Source organism: Bactrocera oleae, chromosome 2 (genome assembly GCF_042242935.1).
Source record: "Bactrocera oleae isolate idBacOlea1 chromosome 2, idBacOlea1, whole genome shotgun sequence".
In the NCBI taxonomy this organism is placed as follows: domain Eukaryota; kingdom Metazoa; phylum Arthropoda; class Insecta; order Diptera; family Tephritidae; genus Bactrocera; species Bactrocera oleae.
In genome coordinates, this window is record NC_091536.1 from 275,173 (window position 1) to 301,590 (window position 26,418).

At 34.3% G+C, this 26,418-nt stretch overlaps 1 protein-coding gene across 6 annotated transcripts in view; it reads left to right on the top strand.

Annotated features, from left to right (window-relative positions):
• The window catches only part of side-VII (sidestep VII), a 145,199-nt gene that overhangs the window by 32,519 nt on the left and 86,262 nt on the right, over positions 1-26,418 (top strand). For all 6 annotated transcript variants that reach the window (XM_070106029.1, XM_036373693.2, XM_036373689.2 and 3 more), the window contains exons 6-10: positions 2,372-2,523; positions 4,407-4,551; positions 7,970-8,100; positions 15,740-15,899; positions 22,326-22,496. In XM_070106029.1, coding sequence (XP_069962130.1) covers positions 2,372-2,523; positions 4,407-4,551; positions 7,970-8,100; positions 15,740-15,899; positions 22,326-22,496 — 759 coding nt within the window. The remainder of the gene's footprint in view (positions 1-2,371; positions 2,524-4,406; positions 4,552-7,969; positions 8,101-15,739; positions 15,900-22,325; positions 22,497-26,418) is intronic.

A 26,418-nucleotide genomic window follows, 5' to 3' on the forward strand; every position in this document is an offset into this window, starting at 1 on the left:
TTTAAGTAACTGATATGCTTTTTCGTTCAGTTCAGACCCTGCAGTTGCATTGTTGTTGTACTGGGATATTTACTTCCGTCTTTTGTGTACCTGTATAAGCCGTTTTAATGTGGTTTATTAAATCGCCATCGAAGAGATTCATTATTCGATGTGATTTTGTTCAAGTCGACAATGTCAACAGTTAGCTGATGAGTCGAGGCTCTTATCTGCGCATAGTCTACTAATATCCTATCTATTTTATCTCGGTATTCATGAGTACTCTCTATTTGTTATCTTCCTAGTTCGAACGAGATCTCTCCTTTAGTAGTTTTTCTTATCTGCAAAACGTTTTCTCTAAGCTATTTAGGATTTCCATCCTTTTTAACCGCTCTCAGTATGTCCTGCGAAACGTCACATTAGACAACTGAGTTGCTCAAAAATTACAGCCGAACTAGGACTATCAGTTACTCGTCAACGAATTAACCAAATATTGCGAAAGGATTGCCAGTTGATATGAAAATAAAATACCCAAACCGCGCCTCAAACAACGCCATAGAAATGCGAGCATTGCTTTTTATGAAAAGTGCAAATTTTGGGAAGACGAATTCAATTCTGTTACTTTTAGCGATGAAAAAAATGCAACTTCAATTGTTCTGACGCTTCCCACAAATATTGGAGGGATACCCGCTATCCTCGGCAGACTTACCACAAGCGCAAACATGGTGGGAAATCCCTGATGGTGTGATGGTTTTACTCGTATGAATGCGGAAACATGTGTAGAGCTGTTGGAAAGTGAGTGTGATGAAAACTGGATATTTCAACAGGACAACGCACCAATAAATGCACCAGAGTACACAAAGGCTTTTTTCGAAACACATAACATCCCGTTGTTGGGGTGGCCCGCCCTTACTCCGGATCCTTTCTGCAAAAATTTGTGGAGCTACGAAACAGGACGGCTCTTTAAAACAGCTGAATGACGCCATCGTTAAAGAATGGGCCGACGACTGCAAATAATCCAAATTCAACAAAATGTATTTCTTATTTATATGTATAACAATTAAACCCTGATTGAACAGGTATTTATTTTCAACAAAATATTTGGTCAAAAATGCGCTTTAGTACTTTTAAATGATTAATGAGCAAAATTAAATTAATTTTTTTAAATGTAATATTTCTGTTTTTATATATATTTATGTTATTCGATATCTTACATATAAACGTGTTACTTTTAGAAACACATCATATATAAAAAACAAAGTGTTGAGAAATAACATTAAAAAAACATATTGCACAAATAGCTATTTTACTAGAAATTGATTTAGTAATGTCAAGAGTTGACGTACTCAGTCCAAATCTTGACTCAGCCTCAATATACGCGATATAGTTATTTCGATCCATTTTGACTTTCCATCTGAGTTTAAAAGGCTTATGTCGGTCAATATGTGTGATATTTTGAAAGTAATTGAAAAAATTTTCCTAAAAATAATGTAGTTGGCCTAAATCTCATTTCCCTAATAAGCTGATTTCCCATCCTCTGAGTGAGTTTTCCTCATATGTATATAAATATTAAATTTAACCCTTTGGTTAAGTTTATATAAGTTATATGGTACATATGTATCTCAATTGCGTTAATAAACTTGATTAATTAAATTAAATGAGTCTATGATCAATAATATAAGTTAATAAGATATCAAATTTGATTGTAATTAATTCGGTTTCTTCAAATAATACGTATTGAATTCTTACTTGTTGTTTATTTTACTTATTTGTCATTCTGAATTTCAGTGCCTCAAATCTATCGAATTTCAATTTTAAAATGCCAAAACAATTTTAAATTCGAACATGATTTTTCGAAAAGTACTTGTTGAAACTTTCGCTTTCTTCCATAGTGTGATCCGTACTACAATATTTTGCCTAAAAGGTGTCAATAAAATTGCTTGCGACATCCACTGCGAATTTGATAAAAAAAACTTTGAATATAGGATACCCATATATTATATTTATATTTAGTGACTTGTCTGATTAGTAATCTGTTCGACTGTCATCAAAGTTCCCAAGTGCGTTATGTGGCGATTCGAATTTGATATTACGAAATTGGACGACTGTTTATTGAAGTCGAAAAGTAAATTTGCTGGTGCAACTCACTTAAGACAAGTATGACTATGACGTAAACAACTCAGAATACTAAGAAATCGTGTTCCAATTTTGTCATATGCCAGTTTTTACTTAAGTTTACATTTAGGCAGACAGAAATCAATTCGTTGCCTGATTATTTTTATATGTTTAGCCCTATATCTATCTTGGTTAGTTTTAGATGCCACAAACAACCGTTAGTTAATCAAAACTCGCACAATTTAATTGTATTATTCAATGTTTTATTTTTGTTACACAGTTCCTCCGTTGAGTATTCGTTTACTTGGCGCACACCAGCCTCTTTCTGCCGGGCGCCGTTATGATCTATTATGCCAAAGCGCTGGAGGTAGACCCCCTGCAGTTATAACATGGTGGCAAAATGATATACGTTTGGAAAAAACCACCGAAACCGTAAGTTTGTTTCATTTTATTTTTATAATATTTAACGCAAATAAACGCTGTTACTATTATTTCCAGCTCTAGTTTACTTAAAGAATTAGCATTTTGCATTGCAATAATTACATTTTTATAATAAATATATGGACATAAAAGCAATACGAAGTGTAAGTGCTTCAACTAAATATTGTACTACTAGATTTACCTTAAATATTCATATGATCGGAAAGTTATCGACCGACTAATATTTTAAAGAAAAACAAGTGGTAAGTTCGGGTATATCTTATTTTATACAAGTACTCTCGCAATTTTAAGGCTCAAAGGCGGTGTCTTAGCAAACTATACATAGTGAGGAAGATTATACGGATGCTCAATTTTGTTAAGTTATCGTACGTATTGACCGATGTATATGGTATAGAGTCAACTGAAAGAATGGAAAACTTATAATTTGAATATGTGGACTAGGAGAATATCTCAAATATTAATCGATATTTTCCATAAGCAGTTAGCTATGGGCTCCGATGTCGACATATTTGGTGACTGAGGGCTGCAAATTAATCGTCTGATTTCCAACAGTTTTAGATTAGAGATCGCTTTGATGGCGCTATTTGTGCAAAGTTTGGTTCCGATATACTCAATGGTGTTTGAATTATATAATATAAAGTTAAAGAGTAGTTCTTAGTCATAGCATTTCAAGGGGGCGAGGCCATTCTCACATTGTTTAATACCGTGGGCCACAGACATTTTATGTATTCTAAAATGTAGGTTAGTTTAGCTTACAACCCTTTAAAGTTTTTTGACTATAAGTATTTTGTGGGCGCTGGAACTCTTTTATTCCATCCATTTTCAATACCAACCCTCTCATAGGGCCAGGGAGCATGTGTTCCAAGATTCAACAAAACTCTCATTTTATTCCCCCTATCACCACAATTCACCTCGACTGGTCATCCAGATAATTTTGGTATAGATAACGTTATATCTTTTTAATTTAAGCTGTTACAAAAAAAAGATAGGAAATATAACTGTGTGTTCGAGCTGTAGTCATTACCGCAGTGTTTCCTTTTATAACAAGGCACCACATTCTTTGGTAAAGCTCGGCAACAGTAGCAACATCACGCGTTCGTTTAGTAAAATGTTGAAAATATGTTGTGTATTAGAACTGCAAAACTGTCGGTAATCGGACCACTCGATAGGCGAATCGATAAACCCTGTTTCATGTGTGATTGCCAAAAAAAGATTTTAAAAACATCAACCAAAAGATGTAAAGAACTATATTAGAGATATGAAGTTTAAGACAAATTTTATTTCTGCTCAGCGCTGAACTACATTATTTTTAAGAAAGCTTCTCCACTTAATTTCATTAAAATATCACTCATAATGACCGATATTAACGGTTTAAAGTAAATTGGTAATTTCGCAACTCATAATATGAGGTATATTGGGGCTAAGGGAAGGTTTGGACTAATTGAAATAACGTTTGAATTGCTTAAGTATAGTCGAGAACATGCTTCCACGTAATTTTTGCGAAGATTACCCGCGCACTGATCGACTTATTCGGTATAAAGTATTCTATAATAACGATTATTATTATGTGTGGTATTTTGCCACAATTTTAATATTATAGGTATTTATATAGACATAAAAATAAAATCTGTGTTATCTGGTTTCGGATAACAAAAAAATCGGTAGTAAAAAGTATATTGCAATTAATATCACAATATAATTCTATATAATGAAAAACTAATATAATTTGAGTTTTTTTCGGTATATAAGGATCGATTTTACCTATGTACAAGATTATCCTCAATTTAACATATTCTGTTAATAGAAATTATTTTGTTTTGTATTAGAAATTAGAACAGGTTGTTATTAGCAAAATTTTATTTCAACTATTTCAGATATCAAGCGATGGAAACCAAACTACGAGTACATTATCAATCATTTTCGAGAAATCTGATTCGGGAAAATACCTTTCCTGTAAATCGTATAACCTTGCTAAACCAGTAATGCCATTAGAAGACGGATGGATTCTTGATATACAGTGTAAGTCTGAGAATTTAACATTTTTCAAAAACAATGAAAGTATTAAAGATGTGGTTGTATAATATATGTCCTAACGCTGTACGAAATATTTCTGATATTCATATAATTTTTTAATTTAAAGTTGTATTAATTTATGTTTGGTTTCACGTTTATTTTTGTCTACACAAAATTCAGTCATCGATAATAGATTAGTACAAATTTACCTCGCAATAGATATAAAAAGATCCCTACATCACAAGAAACTTGAAGCTATGGGCTTGTATCCAGGTTGAACAATTTGATGAAGTTTTAAAATATGGAAAGTGTACACACACATAATAACTATTTTGGTAGTGGATTACGAGTAAAGCGGATTACGAGTATAATAGTTTTGTTCACCTAACGGTTGCTTGTATCACCTAAAACTAATCGAGTTAGATATAGGTATATATATATATATATATATATATATATAAATGATCAGGATGAAGATACCAGTTGAAATCCGGGTAACTGTCTGTTTGTCCGTCCGTCTGTGCAAGCTGTAACTAGAGCAAAAATTGAGATATCTTTATGAAACTTGGTACACATATTTCTTAATACCGTAAGGCGGTTGATATTGACTACTGCCACGCCCACAACACGCTATGAATCAAAAACCAATAAACTGCCATAACTACGCTCCACAATACGATACAAGAGTGTCTCCGAAACTGCTATAGCTATAATAACAAAATTCATTGAGAGCAATTGTTTTTAGCACCTCTATCGACAGTTTGAATCGGTGAAATCGGGTGACAACCCCGCCCACTCCCCGTATAACGGTACTGTTAAAAAGTACTAAAAGCGCCATAAATCAAGCACTAAACACGCCAGAAACATTAAATTTTATCTCTGGCATAGTATGAGATGACTTTATAGGAACCGCGTTCAAAATTAGAAAGTGGGGGTGGCATCGACCACTTTTAGGTGAAAGCCCATATCTTGGGAACTGTTTAACCGCTTTTAACTAAATTCGGTACAAAATATGCATCTCATATTTTTATGTTATAATACGAAAATGGGCGAAATCGGATTACAACCAAGCTTATTCCCCATATATCACCATTTTAAGTTCTATCTGATTCTTTCCCTTTCCAAATCAAGCAAAAATGTTTTAGCGGAGTAAAACTTTGCGTGAATAATGCGTTCAAAGTATGCCACTTTGTGACCCAAAATTGCCTAATCGAACCAAAAGTGTCCAGCCCTAGGTACTGAATATGTGGACCCCATTGTCTGTAGTTGACTTTTTACCGAAAATATAGGTCAATATGTAAGAGATATAATTTAAATTCATATAACAAATAAAGAAATGAAACTAGTAGGTTTTTGTGTCAATAATGGGTTGAATCAGGTCAATACTTCCTATAGCCCTCATATACCTAATATAAGGAATTTGGAACTTCCGGGGAGGTTATCTCAATAAAAATAAGAGAGCGTGTTTTACTCATAACGAGGTATCTTTGTGCCTAAAATGGATCAAATCGAGTGAAAGTTTTACATAGCTCCCATGTAACTAATATCAGGATTTTTAAACATTCCTCTGACTTAACTCCATATGATTGGTGATGGTATGTGAGGTACCTAAACATGTATAATAATATCGATTTAATAAATAAAAAATTTTATTCACTGTCAAAAAACGATTTCTTTTCATACTCCTCAATACAGTTGTAATGCATTCTATATAAAATCAGTTATAAGCATATGCAACAAAACACAAGAACGAATTCTCATAATTTTAGTAAATTTAGTTTACAAATTGCTCTAATTAGTTTCACTTTGAATGTAAATAACTTAGGCAACAGTTCCTACATCTAATTAATCAAATATATAAAGAAATCTCAAACGAGTATACCATTTGACTTTGCGAGAGTATAAAATGTTGCGTTATGTTACTAAAATAAGGCTGCTTTGTGAATTTTCTGTTGCAAGAAAACAATATTACAATGGTACTAGTGGAGTTGGTACAAAAAAAATACGTTCTGAATGGGAAAAATAATATGAAAAGATATGTATTTTCAATTCCTTTCGGGTTCTTTATGAGACATACGCATACATATTGTGGCGAACACGAATGCCAGTACAAAAGAGAATCGACGATAACTTGTCAGAATCATCTAAACAGCGATAAGCAACGGATAATGAGTATTAGAGTAGTAGTTTGTGAATATTTCCGCATCCCACACCTAAGCATAGTTTAAAAAATAGTAAAATTTATAATTTGTTTTAAAAATTTTCCGTACTTACAAATTTGAAACTACATGCGCGCAACCAAGCCAAGAATAAAAAGATGATTTTGAGGCCACCATCCCTGCAAGCCTGTTAAATCACCGGTTAATTACCCAACAACGATATCAGAGATTTCTGTTAAAGTTTCTATGACCAATTGACAATTCTAACCGAAATTCTTCTGTACGTGTGATCGTTCATCCCTTTCTTACGCATTGGACTTATGAGTTGCATGGTGTGTATGTGTTAGTTTCCGCTCTAATTACTTCAATGCTTTTAGTTTCCATAGGCATGACTTGCTGCGATGTTATCCAAAATTAGGCTTCACATTTGGTATTACCAGACTACGAGTATATCATTTTGTAGTTTATTAAGAAAAATTTTATAATTTTATGAAATATATTAGTAAGTCTAGTTAAGGCATAAACCATCGATAGGCAAAATGAACTATCGATAGTGGGACGAAAATTAAACTATCGATAGTCCAATCGATTGATTTGCAGCTCTAGTCCTCACAGTTGAAAGAGCAGAAGGTGCGTAAATCGCCGCAGATGACCTAAAAGCCTGAAGTAGATGAGTTGAAAGAGTATCTCCCCGAGCTACAACTGAAGCGGCCAATTATGTCAACAGGCTCTGTAGATAAAGTCGCTGCATTATTCGTTCCATTAAAAAGTCTGCAAAATTGAAAATTGGTCATATGCTCTAACAAGCGAAACTGTATTTCTGCTTTGTATGCGAACATTTAAAGCTTATCAAGTAGAAATAGAAGAACATACCTAGGGAAATGTTTGAAGAAAATATGGATAAAATGCTGCAGAAGTCTACCGAAATGCGTACATCTGCGCGGTCCAAAAATGGGAAATATGAAAACGACTCTGAGCGTGTAACCCAAAAACATTGTTAAATTATTATATTGCTTTTATCGTTTCTATTTTGGGTCGATATACATATACGATATCTTAATAAAAGAACATTTCTTAAGAAATATAGTATCGGGAGAATCCCATATTGACATACACCCGTGCTTAATGTGCCGAAACATGAATAATTATGAAACATCTCTTTTGTTTTTTGATTAATATCCTATACTGCATTCGCATGTTAATTAATTCTAATACAATATTCAAACTTATATAAATATTACATTTTTTGTTTTTTTTCATTCCAGATATTCCGGAAGTTCAAATACGACTTGGAACATCTTTAAAGCAAAATACTATTAGAGAAGGGGCAGATGTCTATTTTGACTGTGTCATAAATGCACATCCAGTCGTTTACCGAGTAGATTGGCGTCATAACGTATGTACATATGCATTCATTGTTACCTTGCATAGATATTAACAGTCATTCAAAATTAATTTGAAGATTAATTAAGAAAATATTGGAAATATGAACAATTAGTTTGTTAAGTCATACATATTTAAAGTTTATGTGTGCGTGTGTATAACTTAATTTTTCTAAAAATCTAAAAACATGTATAGTTTAAACAAGTAAGAACTTAGCCTTAGTTCGGGCTGACAGATACTCAATCGAAGAGGCTAAATTTAATATATTGAAATGATGTGCTAAACGTCAACCAGAGGATCTAAATTCATTACATTACATTATATTGGACCAAGGTCTAAACCAATTCTATTTATATGAAACACTAAGGGATATAATTTTAGGAAACTACACTAAAATATCACACATACTGACCAACCTAACCGGTTTAACGACAGGTGGGCAGTCGAAAATCACTATAAAAAGTATATTAGGGATAGAAACTATAGTATATTCAATATTATACTTTCAATTATTTTGCTAAGTTATCTTACATATTGGCCAATATTTACGGTATAAAGCCAACTGGAAGTTTGAAAATCTAATATTAGGTATATGAGAGGTAGGAATAGTTTTGACATGTTTCTATCTATTTTTGGCACAAGTTATAGTGCGATTTCGAAAATTTTTGGACGTAAGATGAAGTTTAGGGTGCAAACTTTTTTCCCTGTGAAAATGATGGAATCGTAGGGTAACCCCGCCCACTAGTTATGTTAAAAACTACTAAAATTTTGCAAAAATACTGCCTTTGAAGTGTCCCAGCTTATAACCAAAAATTATCCCAACTGTTCAAGCCCCCAGGTGCCAAATATTTGGACCCCAGTTCCTATTTTTTTTATTATTTTATTACTTTTTCTCGAAAATATCGGTAAATCTGTGAGATATATTATAGAAACCCCGAGAGAAACCTTATCTAACAATAATATGTGTGCCAAAAGTGGGTTGATTCGCTTCAATAATTCCCTTAATCCCCATATACCTAATAGAAAATTTTCGAGCTTCCGGCTGACTTTGTGTAGCAAATATCAGTCAATATGTGAGTTGCCTTAATGAAATTAAAAGAGCATGTTTTTCTAATAGCAGTGCATCTATGTGCCTAAAATAAATAAAATCGGGTGAAAACTTGCCCTAGCCGCCATATAACTAATATCAGGTTTTAAAACATCCGGTTAATTCTATACCGCATATATTGTTGAAGGTGAGTGAGGTATCTTAATGAAACTCAGAGATCATACTTTTCTGTTAACATTATATAGTAATTCCATAGATAAAATCAGGTCAATCTCTCATATCTATCTATCTATAAATTTAAAAAGAAAGTGTGTGTGTATGTTCCGTATAGGCTCCGAAACGACTGGACCGATTTCAATGAAACTTTCATCATGCTCAGCCACGCACATGCGACAATTAATTATAAAATTATTAATTGCGACCTGAATGGTTGAAGTCGGGATTGCCTAAATTACCGATTTAATGAACTGCTTCAGTTTAGTCACATTTCTGGGTTTTGTTTTGTACACCTCTTGCTTGGTCAGGTCAGGTGACCTTGAGGGCCAGCGAAAATATTGATATGAATTTGTTTTCAAATTCGTTGGAGCTCCGCAATAACCAGTCTGGCTATGTGTGCATTTGCTCCGCTTTGCTGGCACCAAACGTTATTGAAAGGGATAGATCTTCAACGCAGTTCTGGGTAAAATACTCATTCAACATCTTTAAATAACGGTGCCCATTGACAGTTACTGTTACACCGTTTTCTTCAAAGAAGTATGGCCCGACACCTTGATGAAACTGCGCACCATACAGACTAGTTCTGGGTGAAATTCCGTTTCGTCGATTATTTCTGGATTTGATTCACTCTATATACGACAATTTTGCTTGTTTACATTTCTGTTTAAATCAAAATGGGCATCATCAGACATAAACAAGCAATTCATCAAGTTATTGTTTTCTTCGATCATTTCAATAATTTTTTGTACGGACCCAGGTAAAAGTCATCATGAATTATCCGATGATTGTCTGCTAACTCAAAGTTGCGCCGATAAGTTGCGAGTCGAAACTCTTGGATTTGCCTGAATTGACGATGCAATAACCGCGATTGTTTCTTAAACACGAACATACGGATCTTGATTCGGATTCGTTTTCTTGCGATACTTTCAGATTCGGCAAACATGTTTACGAACCTCATAATGGCCCATTTACTGGGGAGAGTACCGCCAAAATCCAGTCTGAATTGCCTTTGGACGGAAGCGACGGACTGCAAAGCATGATACCTCTGCACTATCCAAACCCTCTAATATATATATATAATATAATATATAGGTATACGGTAAAAGGTACACTATCAGACAAAATAAAGTGGAAACATGTGTATCTTAAATTAGTATTAGGTTTGAAGTTTATTTGTAAACAGCAGTTTTGAATCTTTCTTTGTAAACAGCAGTAGTTAATTTTTTAGTTTTTTGGGAATAAAATTTTAATTTAAAGTCAAGGGTAACTAAATTTTAGTTAACTTATTATAATAAAAAGAAGAAATAACTTTTTAATTGCATACTTTTTCAATGAAGCCGTTTTAAAAGAGGTAAAAGATTTATTGGTGCTAGTGAATCGTGCTAGTGAAGCAACATACAAGTAGGAAGATTTGGCAAAGAAATATGGTATTTCGATCTCTGGAGCCAGGCAAATTGAGGAAAAACATAAATAGTTAGGAACAACACAAAATTTAAAAACATTATGTAGACGAAAACCGAAAACCACTTTTCAAAATGACTGAAAAATTGCAATGGAAACCAAAAAATATCCACTAAATTCAGCAAGAGAAAGAAAAGAGTCCTGCAGCTTAAATATTTTATCACGTACTGTGCCAAGAAGATTGGGTGATTCGAGATTGAAAAGTTATTTTGACAAAAAGATGCCGCAGTCGTTTTGGAATCGCGCTTGAGTTAAAAAACTCCAAAAGACGTAAACGGGTGTGATGTAAGTTTCTTTAAAAAAGATAATGATCCCAAGCACCAGAGCAGGTGAAAAACACGCTTATTTTATTGAATTAAGATAACACACATATTGACCGATATATGGGGTAAGTAATCGGGAGTAAGAAATCGTTTCTATTAGCTAAGGGAAATATTACCCTGATTCAACCCATTTTTGACACACAGACATAGGTACTACTATTAAGAGAGGACTCTCAGTTAGTTTCAATTACATATCTCACTCATTCACCGATATTTTCGGTTGCACATTCGTGTTGTCCAGATATTGACATTTGAATATTTGTTAAATTGAAAGTGAAACGTTGGTCTCTTTTGCCAGTTGCGATTGGATAACCCATGTAGTTGTGATGTAAAGTTCTTCCAGGTCAGAACGACCTCCATCTTCAACATTCAATCTGCCTAAAATATGACTCCAGGATGCATTTGTGTTCCGGAGCTGAAAGAGACTTTCCACCTGGTCGCAAGCTGGCGTCGACGATGTTTTTAATGCGTTGTTTTTTAGCTTGTCCAAACACATTGCAGAACAGGATCTTAAACATACATATGTGCTTTATAGGGGCTTAAAAATTTTTTTGAATAACTATAATTATACTTATAGTCAGTAGTTAAGTAATAAATGATTAGTTAATTTATGGCAAAAAAAATAATCAAACCGGGCTAGTAATGACCAATACACTCCAATACAACTTACTCGAACCCCTCGTTAGGCATAAAAACACGTAGGGCTACGAAGCTTTTTTGTAACCGCGCAAATATATAAAAAGCGAAAAGTCCAATCGAAAGTGCAGCATCGCTGAAATTGACAAAGGGTCGAGTAATGAAGCTATGAGTTGGTCAGTTATTCGACTAACTTTCTTTCCAAAGTTCTTTTCCTTAAATACTATTCTTAACAATATTTTAATACCGCATAATACATAATTTCGTTTTGTATTTCTGCATATATACATACAAGTGTATTTTTGTAAATTATGTACCTTTAACAGTTATAAAAGGAGAATGACTTGAGTACACAATTAACACTATTGCATATGGCCGAAGAATGCAGTGGTTCTCAATCTGTGACTCAACAAGATTCTCTATGACTTTCATTAAGGTACCTTGCTTATCATCATCAATATGTAAGGAGTAAAGTTAACTAGATATCTGAAATTCCCGATATTAATTATTTGGGTGCTCGGGCAATTTTTCACTCGAGTTTAGGTACAGAGATGCACCGTTAGGAGAAAAACATGCTCACTCAATTTAATTTAGATAATTCACATATTGGCCGTTATATGGGGTATAAGGTCAGCCGGAAGAACGAAAATCTTTCTATTAGGTATATTGGCGCTAAAGGAATTATTGTCAACCCTTTTTACACTTATAAACAAACTATTATCAGGAAAGGAGTATCTCTTTATTTCAATTATATATTTGACACATTGATCGATATTTTCGGTAAAAGTCAACCATAGGTTCTGGGATTCACATTTCCGGTAAGGGAAGTACGTGTGAGTTCTGTTTGATTTCGCCCATTTTCTCACCATAACATGGTAATGTCAAAATAATCCTGAGATATTTGATTTAACCTTAATGTGGCGGTGCCACGCCCTTCGTTTAATTTTGACACTTGCTCCTATAAAGCCCTCTTGTGCCATCCTGGATATAAAATTAAATGTCTCGGAAACATTGAATTATTGATTTATTCCACTTTTAGTACATTTAACAAAATCGTTACATGGGGAGTGGGCGTTAATAACATTCGATTTCACGTATTTTCACTCTCTCTTCTCCTCTTAGGGCCGGGCTACGCCCACTTTCTAAAACTTTTTAAACCACAGGTGTCATTGCTATTGATAATGCCAAAATACACTTATGTATCTTAATTCGCGGCTTCGTTACGGCAATTTATAGGTTTTCGATTAATAGCGTTCTGCAGATGTGGCGGTGGACTGATCACGACCATCTACAAACTCGTCCGCCTTATTTGACTAAGATATATACACATGTATATGTACAAAGTTTCATAACGATATCTCAATTTTTACTATAGTTATAGCTTGCTTACTTATCATATAGCTGTCATACAAAATGAACGATCGGAATTAAGTGCTTGTACGGAAAGCTGTAAAACTGTTTTTTCGAAGATTTCGAGTTTTTCCATTTATGTCTCTGACTACTTAGCCATTTTTATAACGCTTTTATTAGCATCCGGTGACAACTAATTTCATATACCTAATATAAATATTGAACTTACGGTTGAATTTATACCGCATCTATCGGCCAAGATGCAGTCTATATTAATGAAACTGAGAAATAATCTCATTTTAATAAGAGTGTATCCTCTTGCCTAAAATGGATGCAATAAGGGCAATACTTCTCATAGTCCCCGTATACCTAAGATATGGATTTTCACGAATCCGCCTGATTTTATACCATATATGTATGTACCTCGTATATTGGTCAATCTGTGAGGTTCCTTTATGAAATTCAGAGAGCATCTATTTCGGTAATGATACGCCGTTATACCAAAACTGAATAAAATCATGTAATAATATTCCCTAGCCCCCATATACCGTATATAAGAAAATGTATAAGAATTATATAAGAATTAACAAGAAAAAATGTTAACTTCGGTTGCATCGAAGCTATAATACCCTTCACAAATACAAAGTGTCCTTACAAGAACTTATCATAACAGCTATATACTATAGTGATCTGATTTTAACAATTTTTTCATATATTACATTGTTGCCTTAGACTATAACTCATGCCTTATTTCGTGAAGATAACTCGTCAAATGAAAATTTTTCCTATGCAAGCACTTTACTTTGATCGTTCAGTTAATATGGCAGCTATATGCTATGGTCATCCGATCTATAAAATTTCTTTGGAAATTGCATTATTGTCTTAAATTATAGTTCATGCCAAATTTCGTGAAAATACCTCGTCAAATAAAAAAGTTTTCCATATAAGCACTTGATTCTGATTGTTCAGTTTGTATGGCAGCTATATTCTATAGTAGTCCGATATCGGCCGTTCCGATAAATCAGCAGCTTCTTATTGGGGAAAGGACAGGTGCAAAATTTCAGATCGATAGCTAAAAAACTGAGCGACTAGTTTGTATATATACAGACAGACGGACATGGCTAAATCAATCAAAAATCATGCTGATCATTTGTGAATGTATTTTATAGGGTCTCCGACGTTTCCTTCTGGATGTTACAAACTTTGTGGCAAACTTAATATACCCTTTTCAGGGTATAAAAACTTCCGATGGGCCTTACTTATCGGTCCATTTGTAAAATATCTTAGCAAAATTAAGTGAAAGTATTATGTTAGATATATATATTGTTTAGTGCCGAAAATGTGCGATATCAATCCACAAATTACAGCAGCTCCTATATACTACATATAATGATTAGTCCAGACTGAAATTGTGATTCTTTTGGATGATACCAAACATACATACATCTCATTTGAGATCCATAATAACGGTTAATCTAAGTGGAAGTACTCTTTTCAATAGCCTTTTTTTGACAGATAATTTTTGATCAGTATTGTTTGGCATTTCATAATGGAAAGACTTACGCCTAGACGACTTTATTACAAAAATTCACTTTCTGTACAGAATGTAATTCGCGCGCTTCGCTCAACTTATGATTAATATAATCGGCCTACTGAGTATGCTATTCGCATCGCTATCCCCCATCTTGAGACCCAGAATTCATTATTGGATAATATTCCATCATATAGACCACGTCCAGCACGCAGTGAAGAAAATATAGCGGCCGTAGCTAAGAGTGTACACGAAGACCGTAGAAAGTCGATTAGGCACCGTTCGTACCAACTCGGACTGACGTATGGAACGACTTGTACATTTTGCGTCGAAATCTTATCGACATCGCGTTCCTCTATAGGCTCTTGAAAGTTCCAAGAAGATCCGAAATTTTCTAGCCAAATTTTGTTCAGCTATGAGACCCATTTCTGGCTCAATGGGTGTGTAAACAAGCAAAATTGCCGCATTTGAGACAAAGAGTAACTTGAAGAGATTCAAGAGCTGTCATTTCATCCAGAAAAATAACGGTTGGGTGTGGTTTGTGGAAAGGTGGAATCAGTTACCAGTCGAAATGCTCGAACGAGTAATAGAAAATTGGACTCAACGGTTGGACCATCTGAGACGTAGCCGCTGCCAACATTTGAAAGAGTTAATCTTCAATATATACCTATATAAATAAGATACTAAATTTTATTGTAATTCATTCACAATTTCGTCGAATAAGGAATGTTGAATTCTTTTGCAACATTTTTTGATCGATAGTTTTTCCAATACTTACTATAAGTATTTGGCCGGCTTTGATCCTTGCAAGTTGAAAGAGTATAAAATGTTCGGTTACATCCGAACTTAGCCCTTCCTTACTAGTTTAATTTAAAATTTTGCAACACATGAGTGTATTACCCCACCTTTGATCGAGAGCGAGAGTATAAAACGTACACCCGAACTTTACCTTTTTTAATTTGTTTGAAACTGTATTTATTAATATTAAGTTTTCGATTCTTGTTTTTAAGCACATACTGTCATATTTTAGTCAAGTTATAAACTTTGTTATTACTGTACCAATTTTTATTTTTAAAAACGATTTCAGGGTTACATATTACCAACTAATATATCACAAGGTGTAATCATTAGCAATCATTCGTTGGTTCTACAAGGTGTTAATAAAGCAAGTGGTGGTAATTTTTCGTGCATTGGATACAATACCGAAGGAGAAGGACAAAGCCCTTTCTTCAACCTGGACATCTTATGTAAGTAAAATTCAGGGGTTTCAAAAATAAAATAATATGCAATCTAATTTCAACTACAAACTGTGTGCCCACAAATTGTGTATCCCAAAAATCTGTGGATTAGATAGGAAGCAGCTTGTCAATATTATAGCAAATAACGTGCGTATTTTCATCATCACATCAGCGAGTGCTTTGTCCCATTGTGCATCATTCTCAAGATTTAATTCCTGGTATGCTTGTCGATAAGTGGCGTACAGCTGACCGTCGACAGTTCTTAAGTCTTGGAAGGATGTCGGTCCACGTACATTGATTAACAGCCATCGCAGATAGAAGCATTCTGTACTGTTCGAGTGAACAGTACACAGACGACCCAATGCCTTACTGGAGTTCTAAATGCGATTTCCTTCAACTACTTTACCGTGTTTGCGACGTTGAATCTTTTTAGCCGATGCATTCATAGCGTCCAAATTGGTATTAGTTGATTTCATTGAGGGTTCGGCCACATTCCCTACTCCAAAGACTGCCAGGTCGCTTCCTTTTCGTTCCGTTCTTTCAGAACAATAGATTTGCTGTCATCTTCAACTAATCGTCGATGATACACTGGGTATCCATCAATACCAGTGATGGTATCAGAAATCAAGTTTCTTGGGTATCGTTGCGTACATTTTCCTTCAGACATGTGTGGTGAATTGTAGTTGAATGCGCCACATGGATCATGAAACATATTTTTAGTAACGACGTTGAATAAGTCAGGATTATTGGCCTTATCTGGTAGTTCTGAGATGAATTTGTCAATTTTGTCTGGCGTAATTTCGTTGATTAACCAAACCAAAAACCGCGATGCGTGTTTAAATATGCACGCGGTAGTGTCATGGTGGACTGAAGATGATAGTCCAGCTATTAGAAGTTCTTTAAATTCATTCCATGTTGGATTGCATGTAAATGTGAGAAGTAAATCTGGGCGATTATATGCGCGAACGTATGTCATTGCATCATGTACATATGTGCCGTGGTCTCCCTGTGAATGTATACTGTAATATAACCATTCTTCCTAATTCGTTTGCATTCGCATTTACAATTGTGTTTCGTAAATAAATGTATTTTTCAGAACGCAGTTCGGTTTGATTCCATCAAATATATAGAAGCCGGTTTCAATCTTCGCGTACAAGATAAGGATGTACTGATGGAAGAATTGTCCACATTTCAGAATGTGGTTTTCAGTTTCTTGACTACAACTGCAAAACTATCGATAGTCGGACTACTCAATAGTTTGCGTACATTTTCCTATCGATAATATAAATATTGAAATTTACTTTTTCGTTTAAATTAGGAGATTTTGGCTTTGAACCCTTTATTTTTATGAAATAATCATAAGATTTATTTATAAAACAATCGCAGAAAACACGAAAAATTTAATAAAGTTACATACGGGTTATCCAAGTATAGATCCTTTTTTTAATAGCCTTTTTTTGACAGATTACGCATGAATCGTGTCAAGCTGTTATGTTATTTTTGTTCAGTATTGCTTGACATTTCATCATGGAAAGACTTACGCCTGAACAGCATTTACAAATCGTTCAAATTTATTACAAAAATGCATGTTCTGTAAAAAATGTGTTTCGCGCGCTTAACTTAACTTATGATCAATATAATCGGCCAACTGAGCGTACTATTCGCAACATGATCACTCTTCTTGAGACTCAGCATTCATTATTAGATAATATTCCATCGAATTGACCACGTCCAGCACGCGGTGAAAAAAATATAGCGGGCGTAGTTGAGAGTATACATCAAGACCGTGGACATTCGATTCGGCGCCGTTCGCAGCAATTCGGATTGACGTAAGAAACGATTTGGCTCATTTTACGTCGAGATCTTAAATTGAAAGCGTACAAAACACAGCTTGTGCACGAACTGGAGCCGCTCGACCTTCCCAAGCGATATTGCCTCGCTTTATGAGTTCTTGAAAATTTCCAAGAAGATCCGACGTTTTCGAGCCAAATTTGGTTTAGCAATGAGGCCCATTTCTGGCTCAATGGATATATAACCGTCAATGGTGATTGTTATTCTGCCATGATAACCCACTATTTGGTACCTGATATTTAAGCTCGTAATTTTGGCGATATTTGGTTTCAACAAGACGGCGCCATTTCCTACACATCGCATAAATCAATGGACTTGTGGGATAACACTTCGGTGAGCAGATAATTTCACGTTTTGGGCCGGTCGATTGGCCACCAACATCGTGTAATATTACACCGTTAGAATTTTTCCTGTGGGGATATGTAAAGTCTAAAGTCTATGCGGATAATCCCGATTCAGGCCTTGGAGCAAAACATCACGCGTGCCATTCGCCAGTTACCAGTCGAAATGCTCAACATTTGAAAGAGATAATCATTGAATGCCAAAGAATGTCCTTTCGATTGATTAAAACATTTCCCACTAAGTTTAAATTTTCTATTTTTTTCTTAAAAAAAGTATGGAACCTCGAAATGGATCACCCTATATAAATTTTATTCATGTACTTCTATAAATGTGTCTGAGAGCAGACGAGATAGAAAAAGAATTTTTTTTTATATATTTATGTAAAATAAGATTAATAAATTTATACATAAATAAGTAAGGAAGAGCTAAGTTCGGGTGTAGCCAAACATATCATACTCTTGCAACTTGCCCGGATCAAAGTCAGGGAATACCAACTCAAAGGCACTATTCATGCAAAGTTTTAATCCGATACATTCATTGGTTTTTGATTTGTATACTGGAAAGTGAAAAAATCAGATGGAATTTAAAATTATGTTATATAGGAAGTAGGCGTGGCTGTAGTCCGATTTCGCCCATTTTCGCACTATAACATAGAAATATGAGAAGAATGTTATTAACTGAATTTGGTTGAAAGCGGTTAAGCAGATCCCAAGATATGGGTTTTCACTTAAAAGTGGGCCCACTGTATAATTTTGAACACGGTTTCTCTAAAGTCATATCATACCATCCCAGAGTCATAACAGTCTTGTATCTTATTCTGGAGCTTAGTTACGGCAATTTATTTGGTTTTGATTAATGGCGTTTTGTTGGCGTGGCGTGGTACGATTACGCCCATCTGCAATTCCAAACGTTCTTACGGTACCAAGAAACATGTGTACCAAGTTTCGTAAAGATATCTCACTTTTTCCTCAAGTTGCAGCTTGCACAGACGGACGGACAGACAGTGACCCGGATTTCAACTGGTCACTTCATCCTGATCCTTTATATATACATAACCCTATATCTAACTCGATTAGTTTTAGGTGATACAAACAACCATTAGATGAGCAAAACTATTATGCTCTGTAGCAACAAGTTGCAAGAGTATAAAAACGATTCCATTGAGTACGTTACGTAAAAATAGTAGTTTATTGACGTTTTTAGACTTAATTTCTGTTCTCTTGTCTGATATTAGCAATCAAACCTCCGACTCTATAGAAGTAGCTGGAACACAAAGGTATCGACTGGCACAGATGTTGAGAGACATCGAATTTTTTCGTTGCTCTGTAATGGAAATAAAAATAAATTCACAAAAGACATTCGGTGCTGAAACTATACATTACATAAACATACAGTTTAAATACAGAATAAATAAAATGTATGTATATTAATTAAATATTTAGGTAATAATATAATCATTACATTATTATATGCACATATATTTCGAAAGAATTTATGGAATTCATCAAGATTTAAGAAATAGGTCATTTTGAACATATGTATATATTTATGTCCTTGATATCATAATATATACAGATTATCTATACATTATATGCCGAGTCGTTTGCGCATTGTAAATAAATGAATTTGTAAGCGTAAATTTCTTAACATTGGAATCAGCATTACTTTTCTCAATTAACACTAAAAATGCTCAATTCTGCTATTTTTGAGTCTCCTGATGTTAATTGTAGCGAAACATGCCAATAATTTTCTGTGGTGAAATATGCTAATCGTTTTCACTACCCCTCTCAAAAGTGGTGAAACAAGCTCATCGTTGTCAGTTCCCCTGCGAAGAGTGAAATATTTTGATAATGGCCACACTGAGAACCTTCTCTATAATCTATATTCTCTGTCCTATGTATTATTATACAATAATAAGTGTAAAAATTGTCATTCTACATGTACATAAGTACTGCTTCTACCAATAGGGACATCAATTATAAAGCTTTTTAAAAGGGATTTTTCATATAAATTAGTATAAAAAACTGAAGCATTTGAACCGAAGAAAACCGTGGTTTAGAGAAATCCAGAAGCTTGAAATATATGGAACCGAATATCTTAATTACAAAAAAATTTATAATGAAACAGGAATGTAATCCGCACCCGTATTCCATAAACTGTTGTCGAGAGCTCGTGACTCGTGTTGAGTTGTATTTCTTTATATAAGAATTATTTCCAACCATGTGTAAAAGTTAACAATAAATAATATATTTGAAATTGATGATAAACTTTTTATGAGAATTTATAATTAACATTTCAGTTGCACATTTCTTTTTTATATTTTCGTTTCTGCTGGATTAGAGGTGACACCCGTACACCAATGATTAATTGATTGGCAAATGATCAAAAACCAATTACTTATAGGAAACTTTAAAGCTGAAATAGAGCAAGCTGATTTAAAAGGAGCCAAAAAAATCGCGTATGTGGGAAATGTTCTATGGATCATTCTGAACATCTTTGCCTAAGAATATATGGGTCTTAACTAAAAATTACAAGCTCTTAGCTTTTTAATTAAAGGCAGGCAACCGGAAAATAAAATAACTAAATAATCGCTTGTATGGGAGATATGTGATATAGTTGTCCGATATGGCCAATTCATTAGAATGTCAAAATGCATCTACGTAGAAAGTTTTATTCCGATTCCAAAAAAAATTCACTTAAAAAATCGCTAGCTCGAAACCGGTTTTAGATCCATATTTTCTCATTCAAAGATACTTAGGATGATCCGTAGAACATTTCCCGCATACCTGATTTCTATACTCTCGCAACTTGTTGCTACAGAGTATAATAGTTTTGTTCATCTAACGGTTGGTTGTATCACCTAAAACTAACCGAGTTAGATATAAGGTTATATATAATATATATAAATGATCAGGATGAAGAGACGAGTTGAAAGCCGGGTGACTGTCTGTCCGTCCTTCCGTCTATGCAAGCTGTAACTTGAGTTAATTGAGATATATTTATGAAACTTGGTACACATGTTTCTTGGTATCGTAAGACGGTTGGTATTGCAGATGGGCGTAATCGGACCCCTGCTCCGCTCACAAAACGCCATTAATCAAAAACAAATAAATTGCCATAACTAAGCTCCACAACAAGATACAAGACTCGTATTTGTTATACAGGATCACATTAGGAAGGGGCGTCTGCAGTTAAAATTTTGTTTATAAAGTGGGCGTGGGTGCATATCTCCTATACTGAAGCCATAATAACAAAATTCACTGGGAACAAATGTTTTTAGCATCTCTAACGACGGTGTGAAAATGGGTGAAATCGGGTGACAACCCCGCCCACTCCCCATATAACGGTACTGTTAAAAACTACAAAACAAGCCAGAGACATTAAATTTTATCTCTGGGATGGTATAAGATAATTTTATAGGAACCACGTTCAAAATTAGATAGTGGGCGTGGCACCTTAGCACTTTCACCAAAACTTTCAACCAAATTCGGTACATAATATTTTTCTCATATTTCTATGTTATAGTACTAAAATGCAATGGGATTACAACCACGAATATATCCCATATAACATCATTTTAAATTCCATCTGATTTTTTCACTTGCCAGTATGCAAATCAAGCAATCAATCAAGTATGCCACCTTGTGACCAAAAATTATCTAAATTGAACCAAACTGTTCAAGCCCCTAGGTACTGAATATGTGGACCCCCGTGCATATAGCTGACTTTTTACCGAAAATATCGGTCAACATAGAACAAGGCGGCAAACTCCACAAAGAAATCTTAAACGAGTATACCATTCGACTTTGCGAGAGTATAAAATGTTCGGTTACATCCGAACGTAGCCCTTCCTTACTTGTTTAGAATAAAATTCTACCTGCTCTAACGTATGTAGTAGTTTTGAACAAAACCGTTATATGAGTGAGCGTGAACAATACAGTTTTGCTCTTTCCAAGATGGTGTGAGACTATAACAATCTTACTCTATCGTAATTACAATTTTTTCTTAAATTATTTTGTATGTTTTTACCAATTGCATGTACTTTATTTTTTCAATTTAATAAATTTTCTTCGAAGATTTTTTTGTTTTCAGTGCAACTTTTCAATTAATAACATGCATTTTTCAGAGTATATACATACATATATATATTATATACAATATATAATACAAATACTAGAAGTAAAGACAATAGAACTCAGAGTATGAACTCAATTCTTTTCTATTTTATATTCCATTTTTCAGACGCTCCGATCTGTTTATCAAATCAATTAAAAGTATATGGAGTTGCAAAACATGAAAATGTGAATGTTACATGTATGGTAGATGCGAATCCACCAATTGTGGATTTTAACTGGATTTTCAATAACTCCATTGAGAGTATAGACGTCGCTACGAATCATATTTCGAAAACAGGTTTGTTTATTTAAGTTAACATTGATATACACTATTCTAGGTAGACCAAACTTTTTGCTGACTTTACAAAAAACTATAATACTCCTGAATGAATGATGGAGTATGGCGCATGGATGGAAACTCGTGAATTAACCGGGATAATTCATAAAATTTCGTGTTAGTCGAAGACTTCACAAGAATACTGGCACAAAGTTTCAACAGACCATCGAATAAGTCCAAACGTTTGGAAGTATTTCCGATTGGTTGAAAAGGTATAATGGTTAAAATGTTTATTATTTTGACTTTCTACAGAAAAAAGATTATCTTTACGTAAGTTTGGAGTACTGTTTGTACACTTAAAGAACTCATTCAACAATAGCTTATCCTATACCGTACCGGTATAAGTAGGAAAGCCTCGGTGCTGTATATGACTTGTAATACAGCTTATGAATATTTTCGCTATAGTAGGCACTAAATATGTAATCTTGATTATTGAACAAAATAATCACAGTGCCTAAAGGCAAACATAGGATGGATATAGGAAGAAAAGGATTTGAGGCTCTAAAGTAATGAATGATTTTATATATTTCTTCAAACTCTGCAACTACTCTGAGCCCATATGTGCTAGTGCATTCTATGGTTTAAATATAGCCTGTAGTTTTTTACTTCAAAAAAGTTATTAATCCAATATCGCCAAGTTGCTCAATTTTTTGCATCATTACTAACTTTGTTCTTCACGTCCAAACGATCATTTAATGCTCAGTATTATAGTTAGTTAATTTTTTTACCATTTAAAGAAAATCTTGTTAATGGTTAAGTATTTGATGACTTTCACCGTCAACAACCATTCAGAAGACTGTAGATTGGATGATGAGTCCATAATTCATCTATTGTCATAATTCGGCACATAAAATCGTTCTTATTTCGTTGATCAGTGCCAGATTATTAAGTTAATATAATGTAGGACAAGTAAAATAGATAATTGGAAAGCAATGCAATATTGGATTTAAAAAGGCCGCCCTGATGCACTCAACACACCAGTCACAAGAAAATTGGACTCAATGAATGGACCATCTGAGACATCGCCGCGGCCAACATTTGAAAGAGATAATCTTTAAAAAAAATTCCAAAAAATGTTATTTTGAATAATAACAAACCTTCTCCATTAAATTTGAATTTTCTGTGTTTTTTTTCTTAAAAAAAGCAAGGAACCTCGATATGGATCATATCGTAATATATGATGTATGTAGTATATGTAAATATATGCATATTTTTTATTGCCTATGAATGCTTACCTTCGTGTATATAAACACAAAATATCCTGCATTATACAAAACAAGTAAGAAAGTGCTAAGTTCGGATGTAACCGAACATTTTATACTCTCGCAAAGTCAAATGGTATACTCGTTTGAGATTTATTTATATTTTATATTAAGATGTAGGAACTGTTGCCTTAGTAATTTATACAATTTTAAGTCACAAGGTAGCATACTTTAAACGCATTATTCACGCAAAATTTTACCCCGATAAAATCATTGTTGCTTGATTTGCATAGTAGAAAGTGAAAGAATCAGATTAATATTAATTAATTAGATTTAAAAAGGTGTTATATGGAAAATAGGCGTGATTATAATCCGATTTTACCCATTTTCGCGGTTTTAGATCCATATTTTCTCATTCAAAGATACTTAGAATGATCCGTAGAACATTTCCCACATATCCGATTTCTATACTCCCGCAACTTGTTGCTACAGAGTATAATAGTTTTGTTCACCTAACGGTTGTTTGTATCACCTAAAACTAACCGAGTTTGATATAGGGTTATATATATATAAATGATCAAGATGAAGAGACGAGTTGAAATCCGGGTGGCAGATCCCAAGATATGGGTTTTCACCTAAAAGTGGCCGTTGTGATAGAGGTGCTGAAAACATTTGTTCTCAGTGAATTTTATTATTATAGCTTTAACGGTAATGTGCATATCTCACATTAAACTTATTAGAGGACGGAACCACGCTTACTTTTTAAAAAAAAGTTTTAAGTGTAGATGCCTCTTCCTAATATGATCCTGTATACCGAATAACAGTCTTATTGTGGAGCTTAGTTATGTTTTTTGTGGACGTGGCAGTAGTCCGATTACGCCCATCTGCAATACCAACCGTCTTACGATACCAAGAAACAAGTGCACCAAGTTTCACAAAGATATCTCAAGTTTTACTCAGTTACAGCTTGCACAGACGGACGGACGGACGGACAGACAGTCACCCGGATTTCAACTCGTCTCACTCATATCTAACTCGATTAGTTTTAGGTGATAAAATTTCCTATGATGAATATATCTTGAACATTGAAGCTCTAGACATTCTGGGTCGAGTATGAACTACAACTTTATTATATGTGGCACCCTGACTTTTATGAAAAGTTATTCTCTCAGCCCGAACAACTAGAAACTGATTTCTTTCAATTGAAATTTGTTCAATTCTTTTATATTGAAAAGATCTTAGAACCTTTTCAATTGGTGTCCAAGAAATTTCTAGAGGATGAGGCTTTTTTGATTGTGCTATTAAACCAACAGAAGTTTCCAAAAATATAGTCCACAGAATTATTGGAAAAGAACAATGGCAATCAATTTGCATAAGTTGTCCAGCTGCCCCATTAACCAAGCCATCACACGTGTTTGTACTTGTATTTACTGTAATCATATATTTGGCGTACGTTTTTAGTGTCAATTCATAGGGCAATCCCTGGGTTTCAGAAGTTTTTAAAAGTTAAACTCTTTCCAAAATGTTCTCATTTTCACTTATACAAATTCCTTTAACTGAGTCTTTTGCGTTTGAAAGGATAGCTTCAGTTGGGACTCGACGGAGCTTAAGGGCCGTAAAATTATTTGTCTCTTCATTGGACTAAAATAAATGGATGGCTTCATCGGAAACTGTCTCGAAATTAACTACTCGAGTTTCAATGAGTGATATAATATGTCCTCATCATGCAATTGCAATAACTTCCACAAAGGGGAACCAACTAAAGTGCTGTATGCATCATTGTGGTTAGGAGAGAATATCCACCTATCTCAAACAGGTGAGAGTTGCTTTAAATCACCAAACAATAACAGAGCTAAATATACGAGCACCTACCATCCATATTTAATCAATTATGATTAATTTTAAATCGAAAAGTCTGAAATACAATGAATTAACTGTGTCATTGCTAAGAGTATATTGAATGAAGGGTCATTCCGCCTATTCTGAATGCTGCTTTACCCGCAGGTGCGCAAACAAGAACTGTTTAAGAACTTGGATTGGATCCAGGTGTAGAATTGTAACGATAGTTAAGAGCTTGATATAATATGTTGAAGATATCAAAAATGCCGGCGTTATCTTTAAAAAGCTTAAGAATTTGTCGATATCTAGGACAAGTAACCGCGTCGGACCGAATTAAACGATATCTATCTTGGGTTGTTAAACTGTTGGCGTTATCTTCCGAAATATCTTTAAAATCAACAGTTTCAGAGAGGATGACCAAAAGCTCAACCCCGGAGATTCGGCAGGCGATAAAAATATAAAGAAGGTTGGAAGCCCAAATTGGCGAATAATAGCGATTGCCTTTTTATTCTCATCTTTCCAGTGCGCACTAGAGGATCTAACGCCTTTCTAAACCTTGTAGTCATCATCGTGTTGAATCAAGTTTTGAATAAAAACTTGAAAACTTTCTAAGAAAAATTAATGTACTATTCTTAATTAGTAGCAGTTCCAATTTTTTGTAATCATAGAACAAATTTGGAGTGGTACACGCCCTTCTGTCAAAACGGCGAATTCCAATCGGGAAACCTTTGCATTTGCAACAACGGAACTTCTTCTTGGTGCTTAAACTCTGAAATCCAGCTCTCATTAATAAGTATGTTGTGCTCACGATACAGAGGGGTATTCATTAAGAATTGCAAAGC